Consider the following 20,438-nt stretch of genomic DNA (forward strand, 5'->3'; position numbering starts at 1 on the left):
CGATTCGGTCGTCCATACGATGGATATCTCATCCCTTCAGATTGGATCTTGATATCAGTCTTTGGAGAAAGGCTTATCTGAAGGTGTACTCACTGCCTCCAGCGAATTCTTGTGAAGGGTTCGGTTCTTTTTTACGAACATTGATGATTCTACTCCATCCTACACTGCACTATCTTCAGTGTAAGCAATTTTTGGTTCCTACCTTGGGCGTGAACACCTCCATTGGAAGATATTGTTTCCTTGTATCAGGTATATCCCTCTCCTACTTCTGTTTTTAGATCTGGTTTGGTTTATGATTCAAGATTGATTATTAAAAATGCATATTTTCTGAAACAAGGAATATAATTCTCAAATGAAGAGAGGAAATTTTTGAATTATCGCCCATCCTCCCAACAATCCCTCCGTATCCTCCTCCCCACTTCTCTCACCTCAATTCCCGGTTGAAAGAATTGAATAATCTATGAATAAATGCACCCAGGTTTCAAACCCAGTTCCCCAATCACAAGGGGTAGACGGTAGGCAAATTTTGACGAGAATTTATCAAGAGTGGGCGTCGGAATCAACTTTTTTTTTGGGGGGAGGGGGGGGGGGGATGATTTTCACAATAAAATTGATACTGCGGGTCCAACGAACTGATTATTCAGACCATTAAGACAATTCCTTTCTACTTTTAAGGCTATTCCAGTACGATGATAAATTTACCCTGCTTCAGTCCATTATTTCACGCTGCACTGCCGATTCCACAATCAACATAAACAAACTCACTACCAAGGCCTCAATAGTCATGAACTGTTTTTTTACTGGTCCTTAGTTTCCAAGTTCCATTCCATTCTGTTTCAAAAACATCCCATTTCAATTGTCGATGTAAAATTAAGTTGCTATTATTTGATTATGCCCTAATCGTCAATCAGCTGCTGTTACAAATAAGCCAACGCCACAAAACAGGGTCAACCTGTTGCATTTATATCTCAAAGAACAATATTTATTTATCATTATATGCACCAAAAAGAACATCGTTAGATTAAAGAGATTCTTTTTTAATTGAAGAACGCGTGCATCCTTTCCAATAACAAGGGAAAAAAAAAAGTCAAATACAGACCACTTCAAATGGTCTTACAAGCTGAAAATGATTCACTAGAATATTCAAATTATAAATTTGAGAATGACTGCATACCCCTTTGCAAAAACATTTTGGCATCGGTTCAAGCATTCCAAACAAAAATACGTCATTTGCCAATTGCCATAACATAAAAGGATGGATCAAACTTTAATATTTATTTAAAACATAAATTTCCAGAACTTCAAAATCATCGGTTAGATGAACTCAAAAATAGAATTACAATCTCTGCTCGTCATTCTCCTAATTATATAGAATGATGAATTGAGTTCAGTCGTATCTCAGCTGATTCTTGAATAACGAATAAACGGGTGCTACCCATAATAAGACCAAACTGAGATTGCAACAACTGGTCCTACAAAAGAATAACAAAGACCAGCATTTGGAGGAATATCATATTCTATTTTTTCAATCTGCTGCCATGAAAGGATCTATTTCCCCTAGATCAGCCACCAGAGTTTTTAATTCTGATGTATCTTCATCATCTGGAGTAAAATAAGTCGGGAATGGTAGCAATGAAATATCAGGTTTCTTGTAAACAGCATCCTTTATAAACACAAAATTGCCTTCAGCACCCGGGACCTGTAATTATAGTCATCCAGAAAAATGATGCCAGTGAAATTAAATTAATAATAAGATTGATGAAAATTCCTAATCATTCTTCATCTGCATCCCTTCTTTTAGTTTTTTCATATAGGAGGGTAAAAAACAGCCTTAAGATTAACAAGACAATAGTTGCCATGTTAAAATTATTAATAATTGTATGAAAAAACGACCATATGCTGAACCATGAGGAAAAAAATGAGTGCATTAACCTAGCCTCCTAAAAACCCAGCCCTGTTACCCCCATAAAACTATAGATCTCACACCCTCTCTAGCTAAAGCATCAGCCGTCACTGATCTTCAAGGATACAACTAAGAGAATTAGATTTCAACAGTTGGTACAGTAAATGATTGATGGTGAGAGGATGAGTCTCCGGTGAAGAGGCCAGCATCGTTCGGTCAAACATACATTAGTCTAGGTTAATTTTCAAGCACTCAGAGTAGGGGTAAAAGCCTCACCCAGCCTGTCCTGGGCCCTTGTAGGCATGGGATCCATGCCAGGCCAGGCCATGGCACGGGCTATAGACCTTGCCATAAGTGACCAGCCTGACTCACCCCATGATCACCCCTAACTCAGAGGCAGTTTGATGTAGGACCAGATCAGTTTTAGTCCTTAGAGAATGTTGAATGGTCTTCTTGATCAGAGTTTTATGGCTGTTTATGGTTGTAATGGCTTCTTGAAGGACTGAGAGAAAATAGGGAAAGAAAGAAGAGAAAAAAAATACCTGGAATCACACAGGATGCCTAGAATCACTCTAGGGCATGGGAATCACTCGCCATAGCTAGGCATAAGCTGAAGAAAACTCAATATAATTCACTGCCTTTGTGTAAAACGTCCATACATATTTATAATCTCTAAACTCATAATAATCCTAGGAGTCAAACTGTTAGACTCATAATAGTCTTAGGATTCAAATTGTCAGACTTAATAATCCTAGGACTCAAACTAAGCTGTCATACCCTAATTCAACTCAAAGAAGACTCAATAACTCTAATCCTACTTATGCAATGACTGAAATTTTAAACAAGAACAAACTATAACTAGACAAATTAAACCCTATCAATGGACCCTATAGAAAAATTATAAAATGGCAAAAATACCCTTGGTGTTCAATTCAGTCCAAATCCCAAATACTATCACTATGCCATATCAGGACCTGTTGTAAGGCCTTCTTTCTAGAATAAGTCTTCAAGGGTGCTGATCGATTCCTATCACAGTTATATTTTGATATGGTAGAGAAAGGTAGTAACCAAAGTGTCTCAGAATCTGGAGATTCAGAGGAAAAAACAATGCAGTGTTTTATAAGGCGTGGGAGGCATACGCCGCATGTGCCTCACAGTCACACACATGACACACCTCATACATAAAGAGGGAAAAAAGAAAAAAGAAAGAAAAAAGAAAAAGGAAAGAAAAGGAAAAAAAAAAGAAAAAGAAAAGGAAGGGAATAAAAAAAGAAAAAGAAAGAGAATAATGAAAAGAAAAGGGAAGGGAAGGAAAAATGAGATTTTTACATATCTTCATTCTTAAAATAAAAGATTTTTATTAAAAACAATGAAAAGTGATCCTCCTCCCTCTTCTTCCTCCTTATCCCCCTCCCCTTGAGGAGGCACGCGCCTCTTTTGTTCTGAACTATCCGAGAAAAAATGGCTTTGTTCACTTTAGAGAATGAAGAGCTTTCCAGAAAAGTTTTTTGAAGCTTGAAGAAAGAGGAATTTCTAAAGGTTCAGGTAGGAATATATTGCAATAAGCATGTAGGTGTCTGTTGAGGTGCTAGGTTGAGCTCTAAAATGGTGTGGTAGGCATGGATCTCAAGGAGTGGTGATTGTTGTTTAAAGCTCAATGACTGTTTAGGTTGAGGTAATAGGGTGGATTTTGAGTTTGCACTTAAGAAAGTTATGGAAGCCAACATCATTTCCTATTTCCTATTTGTAATGGTTGATTAAATCTTAAGTTTATTGGGGAGGATAGAATCGAATGTTTTTTTTTACCCTAGAAGTAACTCAGATTTTGTAGTTTGGGTTGTTGAGTTTGGATGTACCAATAACTGCTAGTTTGTAGGCAAGGGCTTGGAGAGTTTTGTTTCATTACATTGATGACTCTTTATTACCTCCCTTATTCATACACAAACTAAAGGGTGCATACCGTGCATTGTCCTCATATAGTTGGGAAAGGGATGGACTTTGGGAGCAGTTAGCAGCAGTTAGAGGTTTATGGGATGGTCTTTGGTGTTTGGGGGGAAACTTCAATGTAATAAGATTTTTTATTGAATCAAATAACCCAGGCCACTAGATTACTTCAAGTATGAGAAAGTTTAACCTCTTTGTAGAAACATTTGAGTTACAGAACCTACCAAATTAAAAGGCAAATTTTACTTGGTCAAATTTTCAAGAGGTTCCCACCTGCTCCTAGTTAGATAGATTCCTCTTTACAGTTGAGTAGAAAGTGGAATGGCGGAGAATTTAGTAGTCACAACATTGTCGAGACCTGTTTCAAACCATTGCCCAATTAGCTTGGCCCAAGAGAGGGTGGGAGGTGACCCTTGTCCTTTTAGATTTGAGAATATGTGGCTATACACCCTAATTTTTTACCAAAGGTGAAGGAGTGGTGGGAGGATTAAGTGGAGTTCAGATGGAAGGGTTATAGATTTTACAAGAAATTACAGTCATTGAAAGCAAGAATAAAGGTTTGCATTGATCAGAAAAAAAAAAAAAAAAGTATCATGGTTTGGAATAAAGAGGTCTTTAGGAGATCTTTAGTAGATTAGACGAGCTAGATAGTTTGGAAGCTGAAAGAAGTTTGAGGACAGAAGATAGTGAAGAAAGATAGAGGCTAAAAAATGATCTGGAAGAAATTCTAAGAAAAGAGGGGGTTAGCTAGAGGCAAAAATCTAGATGTCAATGGCTCAAGGAAGGGGATGGCAATACCAAGTTCTTCCATATGTTGACAAATGGTAGAAAAAGGAATTCAGCCTTGAAATAGGAGTGGAATGAACAAAATTTGATAAGAGATGAGGGCATAGCACAAGCTTTGGTGAACCATTTCAAGAGACTCTGAGTGTTTGAGGAAATCAGGACAAGGCTTTAGAAGATTTGGAGTGGTGAGCTGAGAATAGAAAATTGTTGCACACTTTAGAAAGAAGTTTGAGGTTCAAAAAGTGAAAATGCAGTTTTCTCAATGGAGAGATCTAAAGCCCCAGGGCCTGATGGTTTTATGACGGCCTTCTATCAAGTTTGATGGGAGATAATTGGGGTTGATTTCAATGAAAGAGAATAGATGATCGGGAAACTATCCTTAAGGGAGAGTTATTTCTTCTTCTCATGTCCCTGAGGATTCTTGGGATCTAGGGCTAAGGAAAGGATTGAGGGACTCAGAAGTGGAATTGGCAAATGATTTGTTTTCTCTTCTCAGTTCACCCTTGGAGAGGTGTGAGCTGCGATCTCTCCACTAAAGAAGAAAACAAAAGCAATAAGTTACAGTTGTGCCCAATACAAAACTTCCCTAGCTGCTCCTTGCTTGGCTAGACAGTCCGACATAGCATTTGTTGATCTCCCCACCCATTGTATTCTTAGGTCCATGTCTCTTGTCAGCACCTTAAACTTTTTAATGTCATTCCTGAAGTACCAAACTACTGACACTGGGTCCTGCAACCAGCTTATTACAACCTTTGAGTCACTTTCAACTATTAGCTGTTCTGCTCCTAATTGAGCTACAAACTGCACAGGGCAGCAAACATTTCTGCTCTAGTAGAGTCTCCCACTCCTAAAGGACCTGAAAAGATAAGTATCACATTCACGACTTCATTCCTCAATACCCCATCTAACCCAGAAGGGCCTAGGTTTCTTAGACAGATTCCGTCAAAATTCAACTTCAAGAAGCCTGCAGGAGGTGATGACCAGCTTGTTCTTGCTTTAGTCTTGGAAGAGGAACAACTTGCCACTGCTGCTCAATTCCTCCAAATATCATTAAAGAAGAATTGGTGGAAGAAGTCCAAAAATTTCAGCCAATGAATCACCCTAACCAAAACACAGTCCTTAATCTCTTGAAGGTTCCTTTCCTTCTCCAAAAAAGTTACAGCATTCCTTTCTTCCCAAATTGTCCATATCAATGCAGCTCTTGCACACCTCCACGCGGTTTTACCCCTTTTCTGCTTCCAAACAAAAGTAGGGAGATCAAAAAGCAATCTTAAATCTGCTGGCAAGTTCCAACTGCTCCCAAACAAAGAGAAAAGCCAATCCCATAACTCTACAGTAAAGGAACAAGAAATTAGCAAATGATAACAGTCCTCACTCTGAGATCTGCAAAGGATGCACCAATTGGGGGAAATACAGAGAAAAGGTCTTCTCTTTTGTAGATTGTCCAAGGCATTTACTTTCCCATAGTATACACTTCCCAGCAAAAAGCCAAAATCTTAGGGGGAACAGGTCTGCACCAAACCTCCTTCTTAACAAGGAAGGCCAGCTGAGGGTTAGAACAGCAAAGGGACTTAAAAAAGAAATACAAAAGAAGAATCCTTTCGATTGAGGTGTCCAAATTCTTTTGTCAAGCTCAATCAAACAAACTTTCTCAACAAGGCAGAGTAAACTGACTAAGCACCCAATCTCCTCATCCCTTAAGCCTCTATGGAACCCAAAATCCCAAGTAGGAGCCCAAGGGGTTTCCAATGAGGAGCAAAATTTGGAAACAACTTCTTTTTTGTACCAAGAAACAAAGAACAAGGAGGGGAAAAGGGTTTTCAAGGGGACATCTCCAACCCAAATGTCCTCCCAAAAGAGGACGGAGTTGCCATCACATACATCATACCTGATATGACTGAGGAACTGAGGAAGAATATTGTGTACTGCGTTCCAGGGGGTTGCCAAAGTTGCCCACCTTGATACACCAGCATCCCATCTATTCTCTGAGCATCCATGTATGCTTCCGATCACCTCATGCCACAACCTAACTCTCTCTAAAGGCCACCTCCACAGCCACTTCCCCAGTAAGGCTGTATTTGTTTGAATTAAGTTACCTAATCCCAAGCCCCCTTCCTCTTTACTCCTGCACACCACCTCCCACTTAATTAAATGATCTCTCCTATTTTCCCCTGGTTTCCAAAGAAAGTCTCTCATTAATTTTTCCAACTTCTTAGCTTCCCTAGTTGGGATCCTAAAGATAGAGAGATAGTATGTTGGAAGGTTTGCAAGTGTAGCCCTTATCAAGGTTATTCTTCCCCCCAGAGAAATGTAGTTCTTTTTCCATGAAGCCAATCTCTTCTCAAACTTCTCTACAACTGGGCACGAAAACCTACTCTCCCGAGGATTTGTGTTAGACAGTTTTGTATGTCCTTAGCTTCAATCAAAATTGATGTACTTTATGAGTTTATTGTAAATGAATAAAACTGCATATTTGATTCATGTTCCCTTGGTATGTTTCTGTGTAATACCCTTAAACTGGACACTTATTGAGACTCGTGTTAGTTTATAAAGTTCACAGCCAATGGGTCGGTCTGGGGAGACCTATCTTGACAAGGCTGACACTGTGGTGCCATCAAGTCGGTTGAGGTGGCTTATCTCAGCTACCGGGGTGAGACCCCAGGCACATACAGTGTGGGATTAATTGAATCTTTGAACTGGACCAGATTTCCAGTATTGCCCTGGACCTTGGAGATTGATGGGCAAAACTGGAAATTTACACCCGACCCCTAGACTCGATTATGATACTGCACTAGGTGTCGGATCGGGGTGTCTTTGATGTACCAATCAGTGAGATCCTTAGCGGGGGTCAAAACCTGGGTATGTTGGGACAATCAGAGAATTCATCTGAGTGGGTGATCATAGTGACAGGATCAGTCCCTTTGTCGGACAAAGGTAATGATCGGGGATGCGCTCTCACTGTTGGAAACCAAGACTGCCGGCAGCCGATTTCAACCGTTGAGATTTGTTTTGCAAAGTATATTTTATATGAGATATAAAAGTATATATATTATGGTTTCTAAAATGTTTGCAAAAGGTATTAATTCCCGGGATCCATATAAGTGGAGAGTGCAACACTGTTCCTTGCAGCCGAGGGAGAGGTCCTCTCTTGTCGGGCAGTGTATGATCATTAAGGGCTGAGAGGTTAAGTGTAAGACCATTGAGCATAATACCTGATGGGCTAATCTTGCATCTGCCCACAGTCCCTGGGTGTTACAAGGTGGCTTGGCCCAGAGACCACTTAGGGTAAGTGTTGGGCCCATAGAGCCCATTTGATGGGTTTCAGGGGGTGCACTGTCTTTAACAGTGTATTCGACCAGGCCTTGTAACAAAGGTTGGGCCGAACCCATGTGGCTGATGTGTAGATCAATGCCTGGGTCCCACGCCATACAAGGAAGCCCAACTGGGCAGCAGTTAGGAAGGTTGAGTGAGCACATAAGCTTAATGGACCTAAATCCCATTTCGAACTGGGCTATTAATTTAGTTAATTAAAGGGGCAAATTCTGAGATGGATTAGCAGATAGGATAGGGTCTTAATCCTATCCACTCAGAGAGTCCAGATCTGAATGTGATTCAGATTTAGAAACCTCCTAATGGGATTAGGATAAAGCTAATCTAATCTGCAGATAAGATAAGGGTTTATTCTTATCACTAGAAGAGAAGGCTGATCCAAATCTAATCTGCAGATAAGATAAGCTAATCTAATCTGATCTTTTAAGTTAACAAAAGGAAGAAGGGGGCGGCAGCCTCGAGAGAGACCAACAAGAAACACATCAGATCCTCCTTAGTGCTGAAATCAAGAAGAGAGAATTCTGCAGCCTGTGAATACTCTCTTGCCGCCTCCCTGCTCTTGTCGCCCTATTTGCCAGTTCGATCTCCAGCTGTGGGAGAAGTGAAGATTGGATCTTGACATCAATTCTTTGAGAAATGATTGAAAAGGAAGTTGTGCTCACGTTCCATTCTACTGTTTCTTGCGAAGGACAGAGTTCTTGGGGAACAACACTGTTGATTCTGCTTCATCCTGCACTGTGCCATCTTCAGTGAAAGCAGTCTTTGGATCCTTCCTTGGGCTTGAACACCTTCATTGGGAGATATTACTTCTCCGTATCAGGTATTATTCTCTCCTATTCCTTTTGGTTCATATCTGGTTCAGTTTAAGGTTCAAGATTTATCCTTGAAAATATGATTTTCTAAATAGGGAATGTGATTCCCAGTTGAAGGGAGAAGAAAATTTTTTGAAATTCGCCCCTTATTCCGCAATCTTTGGGCGTCCATGTGATGGATCTCTCATCCTTTCAATTTGCTCCTAGAGGAAGCCCCAAATAGGTCAAAGGCCAAGTAGAGATAGAACACTCTAAGCATTCTGCAATAGCCTCCACTTCTCTTAATTCCAAATTAACCCCTGCAATGCAACTCTTCAAAATTGGTTTTCAAGTTAGAAATGCTTTCAAAGTTTCTAATCAGCACCTTTAACCTTCTCACCCTCTCAATCTCAGCCCCCTCACAAAAAATTAAGATGTCATCCACAAACTGGAGATGGGTAATTGGGGTCTCATTTCTACCAACTCGCCACCCTCTATCTACACCTTCTCTATCAGCCTTAGAGATTAATGACTAAGCACATCAGCAACTAAGGTGAAAAGAAAAGGTGAAAGAGGGTCCCCCTGCTTGATACCCCTACTAGCTGAGAAGAAATCCTTCACCACTCTGTTCACCAGGATTGAATAATGACAGGAACTAACACGACCTAAGGTCCAATTACACCACTTCTTCAACATAAAGACAGCCTGTAAGGGAAATCAAGTAGATTGTGATTGATCAAAAAAAAGAAAAAATCAAGTAGATTGTAAGCCTGGATTTATAAACAGCCAATAAGGGAAATCCTCAACATAACAAGGGAGATTGGTGTTTGCTTCAAGTGAACAAGAAGATCAGCTAATGGACTAGCCGATACCTTAGCCAAACAAGGGACTGTGAGGGAGAGTTTGTTTTGGGCAGTGTTGTAATAAAGATTACCTTCGGCTCAACACCCTATTTTAGGGGCTGACAGTTGTATCCTAATATTTTGTTAACGAAGTTACCGTTTCCAATAAAATTAAAATGATGAATCAAATGTCATTACATTTTTCTGATAGGTTATATTTTATTCCATATTTTAGCATAGTTTGTCAATGAATATGTTTCTGTGTCATTATCCAAATTTATGTATCACCTTTGATAGGGATCATACAGCAAATTTCAAGACTTAAAGAGGGAAAAGAAAAAGTACCAACAATTCTAAGGTTTTGGTTGTTTTTATCACACAATGATGGAGAAGATTCTAGCTGGGAGCTAGAATTAATTCTGGGTGTTTTGAGTTAGTAATTAAGTTTAAGAAACAGTAGTTTTAGAAGTGTGTTAGGAGAGTGTTTTACAGCAGGAGAGTTTTACAACAATGTTGTTTTAGTTATATAGTTGTTAGGAGCCACTGTTTTCTGTTTTCAGTTAACTTGCATTCATAAGCCAAGTAAGAGTAGGATTCCTAGTTAGGAAAATTAGTTGCTATTTTATGTTATAAATATAGTTGTATTGGTTGTTTCTCAAGACAGAGTGAATAAAATTCAGAAGTTTGTTTCTTACGTGGATTTGTGCTGCTTCCTATGTTTGAGCGTGAGGCCTAAACCCTCTAAGAGCCTAGATCTCTCTCTCTTTAAAATTCTTTTTTTTATTTCTTTTGAAAGGCTACACAATGGGGGTAGATCGCAAGGCTCCGTACGACCAGCAGGAGATCTTACCAACCCACTGGTTGGCACCCTGCAAAGTTTATAAACAAAATTTTATATTGTGCTATATCAACCTTACTTTTGTATAGCTCGTAGCCTAGGCCATGCCTAACGTGGAAATAAGGAAACAAATGCCTAGCACCTGCTAGCTGATTTGACTAAAATTCTCAGCACAATGCACCCCTTAGGTCCATATAAGTGATACCCTGTTATGGGCCCGCGAATAGGATCTCGTCACGGGTCGATCCACGGGGAAAACCTCCTGTTTTCTCTTGGTTCTCCCTGCTCTTGATGAACCTATCTTGGCCGCCCTAATGGTAATTTGTCCAAGAAATCACCAACTCTCCTTACTCTCTTCTTGATTGAATATTCGATGCCTTTATTCACTAATAGTGGCTCCTTAAATAGGAGATCACAAGAGTCCTGTTCTTAGGGAGACTCCTTGCTGAATAGGGAGACCTCTAGCTTTATCTTGATAAGATAAGTCTCTCTTAATCCTAATCTAATAAGATAAGTCTCTCTTAATCCTAATCCGATAAGATAAGTCTCTCTTAATCCTAATCTGATAAGATAAGGCAACCTAATAAGATAAGATAATCTAATCTACTAACTTAATAAGATAAGATAAGAATAACAAGATAGTCTAATCTAATCTAATCTGTCGAATGGATAAGACTGTTGCTGCCAAATTGGATAGAATGAGAACACCGGATCATTGCTGCTACTGCTCCCAATATGCATCCACATCATTACTCCCCTCCTGGACTACGAGCTTGTCCTCAAGCTCGAATTCAGGATGAGTGCCTTGAAACGCAATCAAAGGAATCCCAAATAGGTGGAATGACTTTGCCCTCCTAGATTGGGTTCCAATGAAGAGGGTTCATCCTCATCTTCCTCTTGTTTCACTAGAAGGCAGAAAAGTCTCTTGCACTTGTGCCCTACTAAGTTGAATTCATCACAATTAAAACATTGTCCCCTCGCCCCGCATTCCACCATCTCAGCCCTGGACAAGTGCTTAATAGGGGGTGCAACGACGCTGCTCCCCACACTAGATGCTGATCTGGAATTGTTGCTCGTTTGTGGCTTCCGTTCTTAGCTGGCTAATGAATATGGAGCCATTCCGAGTCGTTCTGGGGATGCCCATGCTAATGGAGGCCGCCCCACATTGAAGGTTCCACGGCTGAGTTGTAGCTTGCATTCGAAGGCGCGAGCTATAATCATGGTTGTGACCAGGTTGGGGGGGTGTTGCATCTCCACATCCACCCTCAAGGGTTCTGCTAACCCTGCCGTGAACATGTCTACATGCTGGTCCGGTCGCACTGAAGACGCCCTCGCGAGGAAGGTCTGGAACTGGCGCTGGTATTCTGCCACCGTGCCGGTTTGTTTAAGGTTAATCAGCTCGCCTAAGGGGTTGCTTGTCAGTAGGGGCCCAAACCTAAGAAGGCAGTTGGACTTGAACTAGGGCCAACTGAGCTCGGGTTCTTCCTGTTCTAATCGATAGAACCACAGTTGCGCTTCTTCTGTTAAGTGAAAGGCGGCTAGATTTACCTTATCCCGGTCGTCTATCTGTTGATTTCGGAAAAATTGCTCGCACTGGTACAACCAGCCCAAGGGATCTCCGTTGACGTTGTAAGACGGGAATTCTAACCTGTTGTACTTGGGAATGACTGCGGCCCCCTGGTTGACGAACTGCTGCTTGCCAGAAGACTCTGACAGATCCGATCGGCGGCCGCTAGTGGCTGCCTCCCCTTCTATGTTCCCCTCCTTGCTAGAAAGGAATAATTCGGGAAATCAAGGACGAAGTAGCGGCCGCTGAACTGCCAACTGCAATTCAGCCCATACACCTAGTAGACATTAATTGTTAATGCTTAGGTTTTTAAATGGGCTATTCGATGAGCTTTACAACAGTTAATTGATTGGATCAATTCCTCCTTTACATGTGATGTTTGGATGTTTGATGTGCTACGACCATGGGCCATAAGCACTTGGCCCATGTTGACTCGTTAGTGGCTCTTGCGCACACCATGGCTGAATGCACATCATTGCCATGGTGTCCCTTAAGGTCATTGGATGACCCCCTCTCTACTTGGTGGGCCCCACAAACCTGAAAAGGGATGCGTACGGAACCCCTAGCCGATTAAGGCCCACCGGAAATCTGACTTTATGAAAGTCAGTGGGAGCCACTTTGGTTTGACCTAAATTAGAAGTAGGGCGTAATTTTGTTCCCTCCAGCAAATATGAATGCATGTAATAGGGAGATCCATATGATGGACTCTCTAAAGGCCTTCCGTCATTAGCACAATGATGGGTCCATCAATAATGAGAAAACGCACCATGAAATTGGGCTATCCATTTGTTGTTGGATCTGTTAGAGTGTTTCATAAGATGATAGGGGCGTCATAGACAGATGTGGGAGGGGCTTCACCAGAAAATGAGAACTCTCTCACGGTACCTTTGCGTAACCTGAATATGATGGGTGTGCACTCACTGGACAGAAAGGTTTACCTGAAAACGGCTCTGAACCTTGTCTGACAGAGGCCAAAAGGAAAATCATTTGATGAGTGGATATGATCCGTCACAGAAAGGTGGTGGGGTTTTGCAGCTGAAACAGTTGGCTTCACGCACCCCATGTGATTTCCCACATTTCCAGAGACATTTCGTCGTCTCCGTCACTGAGAAAGGAGGGAAATCTCAGAGATGAATAAATGGGAATGGAACATAGATTAAAAGCCATATCTATGTAGGTAACATGAATCAAACTAAGGTTGTGGACTAATGATTTTGCTATTTTATCAGAAAATGGCAAACGGTCAATTTGCAAAGCTTCTAGATGATAACAAGCTTAAGGGCCCAAACTATGCCGACTGGTACAAAAATCTTATGCTGGTCCTAACTTCCGAAAAGTTAGACAAGGTGGTGAAAAATCCTGCCCCGGAACGTCCGGGTGATAGGGCTTCTGAGGCCCGTAGGAGGGACTACCAAGAGTGGGAGGATAAGAACTCCCTAGCCTACTGCTTTGTCGTTGCCTCATTAGACAACTCAATACAGAGGCAGTTCGATCAGATCGAACTAGCCAAGGACATATTAGACAGTCTAAGAACAATGTATGAAGAGCATAACCGTTCTACTCGACAGAAGGTCCTGAAATTGTTCATGACCGCGCAGATGACCAAAGGGCAGAAAGTTCATGACCATTGTCTTCGGATGATGGGTTACATTAACGAACTTGAAGCTCTTGGATCCGGGCTAGATCTTGGCATGCAAGTGGATGCCATCCTCAATTCTTTGCCCTCTTCCTTCAATGCGTTCACAATGAACTAAAATATGAATAAGTTGAATGTCAGCGTCCAGGAACTCAGCAATATGTTGCAGAGAGCCGGGGATCTACTCAAGAAGGATGAGCCTGTGGTTATGCTTGCTGAAGCTAACAAATCGGGCAAGAAAAAGAGAAAGGCAAAGAAGCCCCAGAAGAAAGCTGCAAACCCAATATGTAGTTAGCAGTTTGGATCCGGGCTAGATCTTGCCACGCAAGTGGATGCCATCCTGAATTCTTTGCCCTCTTCCTTCAGTGCGTTCACAATGAACTACAATATGAATAAGTTGAATGTCAGCGTCCAAGAACTCAGCAATATGTTGCAGAGGGCCGAGGATCTCCTCAAGAAGGATGAGCCTGCGGTTATGCTTGCTGAAGCTAACAAATCGGGCAAGAAAAAGAGAAAGGCAAAGAAGCCCCAGAAGAAAGCTGCAAACCCAATATGCAGTTAGCAGTTCGGCGACCGCTACTTCGTCGAAGAGCTTCGAATTCGTTAATGTATCCCATCATCCGAAGACAATGGTCATGAACTTTCTTCCCTTTGGTCATCTGCACGGTCATGAACAATTTCAGGACCTTCTGTCGAGTATAACGGTTCTGCTCTTCATACATTGTTCCTAGACTGTCCAATATGTCCTTGGCTAGTTCGATCTGATCGAACTGCCTCTGTATTGAGTTGTCTAATGAGGCAATGACAAAGCAGCGGGCTAGGGAGTTCTTATGCTCCCAATCTTGGTAGTCCCTCCTATGGGCCTCAGAAGCCCTATCACCCGGACATTCCGGGGCAGGATTTTTCACCACCTTGTCTAACTTTTCAGAAGTTAAGACCAGCATAAGATTCTTGTACCAGTCGGCATAGTTTGGGCCCTTAAGCTTGTTATCGTCTAGAAGCTTTGCAAATTGACGTTTGCCATTTTTTGATAAAACAACAAAGACGTTAGTCCACAACCTTAGTTTGATTCATGTTACCTACATAGATATGGTTTTTAATCTATGTTCCATTCCCATTTGTTCATCCCTAAGATTTCCCTCCTTTCTCAGTGACAGAGATGACGAAATGTCTCTGGAAATGTGGGAAATCACATAAGGTGCGTGAAGCCAACTGTTTCAGCTGTAAAACCCCACCACCTTTCTGTGACAGATCATATCCACTCATCAAATGAGTATCCCTTTGGCCTCTGTCAAACAAGGTTCAGAGTTGTTTTCAGGTAAACCTTTCTGCCCAGTGAGTGCACACCCATCATATTCAGGTTACGCCAAGGTACCGTGAGAGAGTTCCCATTTTCTGGTGAAGCCCCTCCCACATCGGTCTATGACGCCCCTACATCTTATGAAACACTCTAACAGATCCAACAGCAAATGGATAGCCCAATTTCATGGTGCATTTCCTCATTACTGATGAACCCATCATTGTGCTAATGACGAAAGGCCTTTAGAGAGTCCATCATATGGATCTCCCTATCACATGCATTCATATTTGCTGGAGGGAACAAAATTACGCCCTACTTCTAATTTAGGTCAAACCAAAGTGGCTCCCACTGACTTTCATAAAGTCAGATTTCCGGTGGGCCTTAATCGGCTAAGGGTTCCGTACGCATCCCTTTTCAGGGTTGTGGGGCCCATCAAGTAGAGAGGGGGTCATCCAATGACCTTAAGGGACACCATGGCAATGATGTGCATTCAGTCATGGTGTGCACAAGAGCCACTAACGAGTCAACATGGGCCAAGTGCTTATGGCCCATGGTCGCAACACATCAAACATCCAAACATCACATGTAAAGGAGGAATTGATCCAATCAATTAACTGTTGTAAAGCCCATCGAATAGCCCATTTAAAAACCTAAGCATTAACAATTAATGTCTACTAGGTGTATGGGCTGAATTGCAGTTAGTAGTTCGGCGGCTGCTACTTCGTCCTTGATTTCCCGAATTAAAACTGTTTGGACAAATCCGATCGGCGGCCACTACTTCGTCCTTGATTTCCCGTACTTCCGAGCTGGTCTCCACGAGCCGATGCTCGAGTTCGTGGACCCTGGACGGCAACTGCTCCAGATCACCCATGACGCCTTGCTCTGATACCAAAATGTTATGGGCCCGCGAATAAGATCTTGTCACGGGTCGGTCCACGGGGAAAACCTCCTGTTTTCCCTTGTTCCTCGCTGCTCTTGATGAACCTATCTTGGCCGCCCTAATGGTGATTTGTCCAAGAGATCACCAACTCTCCTTACTCTCTTCTTGACTGAATATTCAATGCCTTTATTCACTAATAGTGGCTCCTTAAATAGGAGATTACAAGAGTCTTGTTCTTAGGGAGACTCCTTACTGAATAAGGAGACCTCCAGCTTTATCTTGATAAGATAAGACTGATAAGATAAAATAAGTCTCTCTTAATCCTAATCTGATAAGATAAGTCTCTCTTAATCCTAATCTGATAAGATAAGTCTCTTAATCCTAATCTGATAAAATAAGACAACCTAATAAGATAAGATAATCTAATCTACTAACTTAATAAGATAAGATAAGAATAACAAGATAGTCTAATCTAATCTGCCGAATGGATAAGACTGTTGCTGCCGAATTGGATAGGATGAGAACACCAGATCATTGCTGCTGCTGCTCCCAATACGCGTCCACATGATGCCCAGGTAATGAAACCTGATTGAATGATCTTACCCGTCAAAGCTACAAAACTTTTTTCTGGAGCAGTGATGTAAATTCTGAGAACTATGCACAAGAACTTGATGTATTACAAGTCACTGCTTCATGTGCAAGAATCATGGAGAAGATGTGACTTTTGTTCATTTAGTGAAAAGTAGCAGATTTCATTTTACCCTTTTTTCTTTCAGTTATTCAAAATTAAGTTTTTTTAATACCACTCAACCGCATAAAAACCTTTCCCTCTTGACCTTTCATTCATGCAGGTAAGAAAAGCTAAGATTATTTGGAATATGCTCCTTTCACAATCTCTTGGGTGGGGCAGGGGAGGATTGAAGGATAATTAAGCAGAAGCAATCCTACAAGAGAAGAATTGTTGCTGGAATTCACTCTGATGCTGGAAAGGTTCATCCAGTCCTTTTTCAAGGCTTTGGTCACCCGGTCCAAAAGGTACCTTTTCTTGTACCTCCTTTTTTAAGGCCATTTGTTCCCATTCCTAGGGTGTTTCCAGTTAAGGAATTTTGGTTTAATCTGGTGCCATCCAAAATTGCTATATTTTGTTGGGAAGTCTTTCATGGAAAGATTAACACTTTGGACAACCTGCAAAAGAGAAGACCTTTCTTGTGTCTATTGCCTAACTGGTGCTTTTTGTGCAAAGCTAGTGGGGAGACTTGCTCTCACTAATTTCTCTCTGTCCTTTGGTTGCAGCTAATTGGAGTTGTATACTCTCTTTGGTTGGGTGTAGGTGGAACCTACAAGCAGAAATGCGCTTATTTTTTTATCAAGCTCTATTTGTTTGGCCCACAAAGAGGGGAAAATTATGTGGAGTATTAGAGCAGCCACCCTTTGGAGAATTTGAGAAGAAAGGAACAGCAGAATCTTCCGTGAAAAAGAAGTCTCTCAGAACTAAAGAAGTGCATTTTAACAAGGTACATTGGTTGAGAACCCTTATCTCATTCCACTCTTGTAAATTTGATGATCAATGGAGAAACTGGTTGGCAGTGACTAACAGTTCCACAAGAAGCACTAGAAGTATCTCACAATGGTATTTACTTGTGGATGGGTTCATAAAATTGAACTTTGATGGAAGCAGTCAAGGAAATCCAGGGTGCTCAGGTGTGGGTGGGGTTTTGAGGAAAGAGACAGGCAACTTATTATATCTTTTCTCAGGCCCAGTGGGATCAGGAGACTCTGTTAGAACTGAACTACTAGCTGTGGTACAAGGAATTCAGATTGTAAGCCAACTGGGTGTCGACAGATTATGTATTGGAGACTCTATGGTGGTGATAGAGTGGTTACAGGATCCAGATTCTGCTATTTGGAAATACAGGGACTTATTAAGGAAAGTCAAGTGGCTAACAAGGGAATATGACAATCAGAATACAATGGGTGAGCAGGTCAGCCAATGTTATGGCTGATGTCTTGGCTAAACAAGGGGCTGTTAGGGAGTTACTGTTTGTGGCTGAGTTGTCATAGTTAATTTTTTCAGTTCAAATTTCAGTTTTTTTGGCTCAAGGGTGTGGCTGCATCTTGTGCCCCCCCCCCCAAAAGGGGCGCTTGTAACTGCTTTAATCTCTGGTCAATGAAATCTATTCATTTATCAAAAAAAAGGATCTTGGTTCATTTCCTGCATTTCAAGAGTAGGAAAACACATCCCTCAATGTTGATTCTTGGTCAGCTTTACAATTTTGGAAATAATGAAATTCAGTTGTTCTTTGTTGCTTGATTTCTGATGCAAGTTGTTTGTCTCTTGATTCTGGGTCAAACTTCTTCACCTTAGTGGTAACATTCCCTTTTTTTATTTTAGTAAATTTCTACCTTATTACCAAAAGAAAACAAAAAGAGCCAGTTCAAAAAATCATACCTGGCCTTTCACCCACATCAAATTCCTTGCAGGATCTATCTTGTAGACCCATACATTTTTAACCGTGCATTGCTTCCCACCCATGCGCCCAGGCATTTTCTTGCCCTTGAAAACCTGTTTATACAACATAAATTGTAGGTGTCAGTTCCATACCAGTCACATCCTTGCCACTCCATTCATACTTTTTCATTTTTCCCCATGCTTGCTTTTTTCTTTTCCTCTGTGTATGTAAGCATATAAACATTCAACTTGGGTACCCAATTTGAAATATTTCTACTGCATTGGGCCAGAGCCTTTCGAAATCTAATAAATACTCAACCCAAGCCAGCCTAAGCCACATCCCTTTATTATAAGGATAAAGGGGAACTAGGGGGGAAGGCCCATTGCACAGTTACCCAGAACACCTCCAACATACAGGAGTAAAGCAACAACAAGACAAAGTTAATTTACCTACATCCTCAATATGAGAAGCTGAAACTACAAATATCAGGATTTTCATACTCATCCATCTCCACAGAAACTAAATATTATATCCAGCACATGAACCAAAGAAGAAAATTACAAATAGTATAGGAGTAGAATTGCATGTCATGGCATTGGTTAGGGTATGTGCAAAAGTAGGAATTTTTCCTTGGAGTGTCTGGAGCAATATGTTCATAATATGTAAGCCAATCCATACAGATATGTATACACACATGCATACACACATATGTATGTATACATAGAGGAGTAGAGAATATGTGAAATTTCAAAGCTGAGGATTCATTGTTGTAAGAGTGGTGGTATATTATTCAGGGGGATCTTAGGAGGTTATTGGGAGGATGATTAGGTTAGCTGAGAGCCTGAACTGTGCTCAGAGTGTTTCTTTTCTTTTACTCGGATGTATTACTGAGGTATTTGTAAAATGCTGGTGATCTTTGTTGTATGGGGCAGTGTTTTAAAAGTGCAAGGTGCAAAAAAAGCGCAAGGGCCAATTTGCACCTGAGGCGCATGCCTTTTTTAAAAAAAGGCACAAAATTACAAAAAAAAAAAAAAACTAAAATTCAAAAAAGTCAGAAAATTCAAAAAATGCAAAAAATATTAAACATAATGTTAATAAAAAATATAAACTTAAATTTTAAAATAAATGTTTTAAAAAACCTATTATCTAAAATTAAAATACATAAACATAACATGTAAAGCATATTCAAATGAAAATTTAAAAATAAAAGCAATCATATAAAGCATTTTCAAGCATGTAAAACCCACAATCTCTTTTTCCTTAATTGCATTACTTCACGTAGCTAATGTGATGTAAAACATATTGCATTCTTGATTCTATGAGTCGCTTGTACCACACCCCTCAAGGCAAGCCCGAACAAATCTATGTTAGGGTCTGAAATTCTTATTTCTCACAAAAAATAATGATTTTATAACTTTCATTGCCTTTTAAGAAGATATTTTACTGCAATGAATGAATGAACAACATTATCAAATAGGGGGTTCTCGGAGCTGAGGCGCAAGGTGCATCAAGCGTGCGCCTTTTGAAAGGGGTGTGCCTAGGACCTGGGCGAGGCGCATACCCCAAAATGCACCTCGCCTGTGCAAGGGATGTAGAGGTTGAAAATGTCATGAGTCTGGTTCAGATCTTAGACCGGGTGGTGTTGGATCCCTTTAAGAGGGATAAGAGACTGTGGACCCTAACTCCCTCTGGAACCTTCTCTTGTGCCTCTTTCTTCAAGTCCCTACTACCTTCATCGAGTCCATTTGCACAAAACTTTCCAGTTAAGGATGTTTGGGGTGAGCCGATTCCTCCAAGGATTGGAGCCTTTTGTTGGGAAGCCTTCCTCGGAAGATGTAATACTTGTGGCGTACTCCAACAAAAAAGGCCTTTTTGGTGCCTGTCTCTGAATTGGTGCATTCTTTGCAAGGCTAATGGTGAAAGCTCCTACCACTTATTAGTTTCTTGCCCCTTTGCTACTGATCTTTGGGAATGGTTTCTTTCCTCTTTTGGTTATAGGTGGACCCCACCGCCAAACATTCAAAGTTTGTTTAGCCCCTCATTCTTTAGTTAGCCAAACAAAAGAGGAAGGATAATATGGAGATGTGTGAGGGTTGTTTGCTGGACTCTTTGGGAGGAAAGGAACACCAGAATTTTCTTTGAAGTTGAAATAAGTGAAGAATGCCTTATTG

General features: G+C 41.0%; 1 protein-coding gene across 1 annotated transcript in view; it reads right to left on the minus strand.

Annotated features, from left to right (window-relative positions):
- Positions 1-1,256: 1,256 nt before the first annotated feature.
- Positions 1,257-20,438, minus strand: part of RPL3P (ribosomal protein L3 plastid) — a 30,181-nt gene continuing 10,999 nt past the window's right edge. Inside the window, exons 4-5 of the mRNA XM_088984503.1 lie at positions 18,267-18,380; positions 1,257-1,699 (exon numbers count right to left, since the gene is read on the minus strand). Of these exons, the coding sequence (XP_088840629.1) occupies positions 1,526-1,699; positions 18,267-18,380 (288 nt within the window). The 3' untranslated portion in view covers positions 1,257-1,525. The remainder of the gene's footprint in view (positions 1,700-18,266; positions 18,381-20,438) is intronic.

Source organism: Nelumbo lutea, chromosome 4, assembly GCF_056320005.1.
Source record: "Nelumbo lutea isolate HS-2025 chromosome 4, American lotus-T2T, whole genome shotgun sequence".
Lineage (NCBI taxonomy): Eukaryota > Viridiplantae > Streptophyta > Magnoliopsida > Proteales > Nelumbonaceae > Nelumbo > Nelumbo lutea.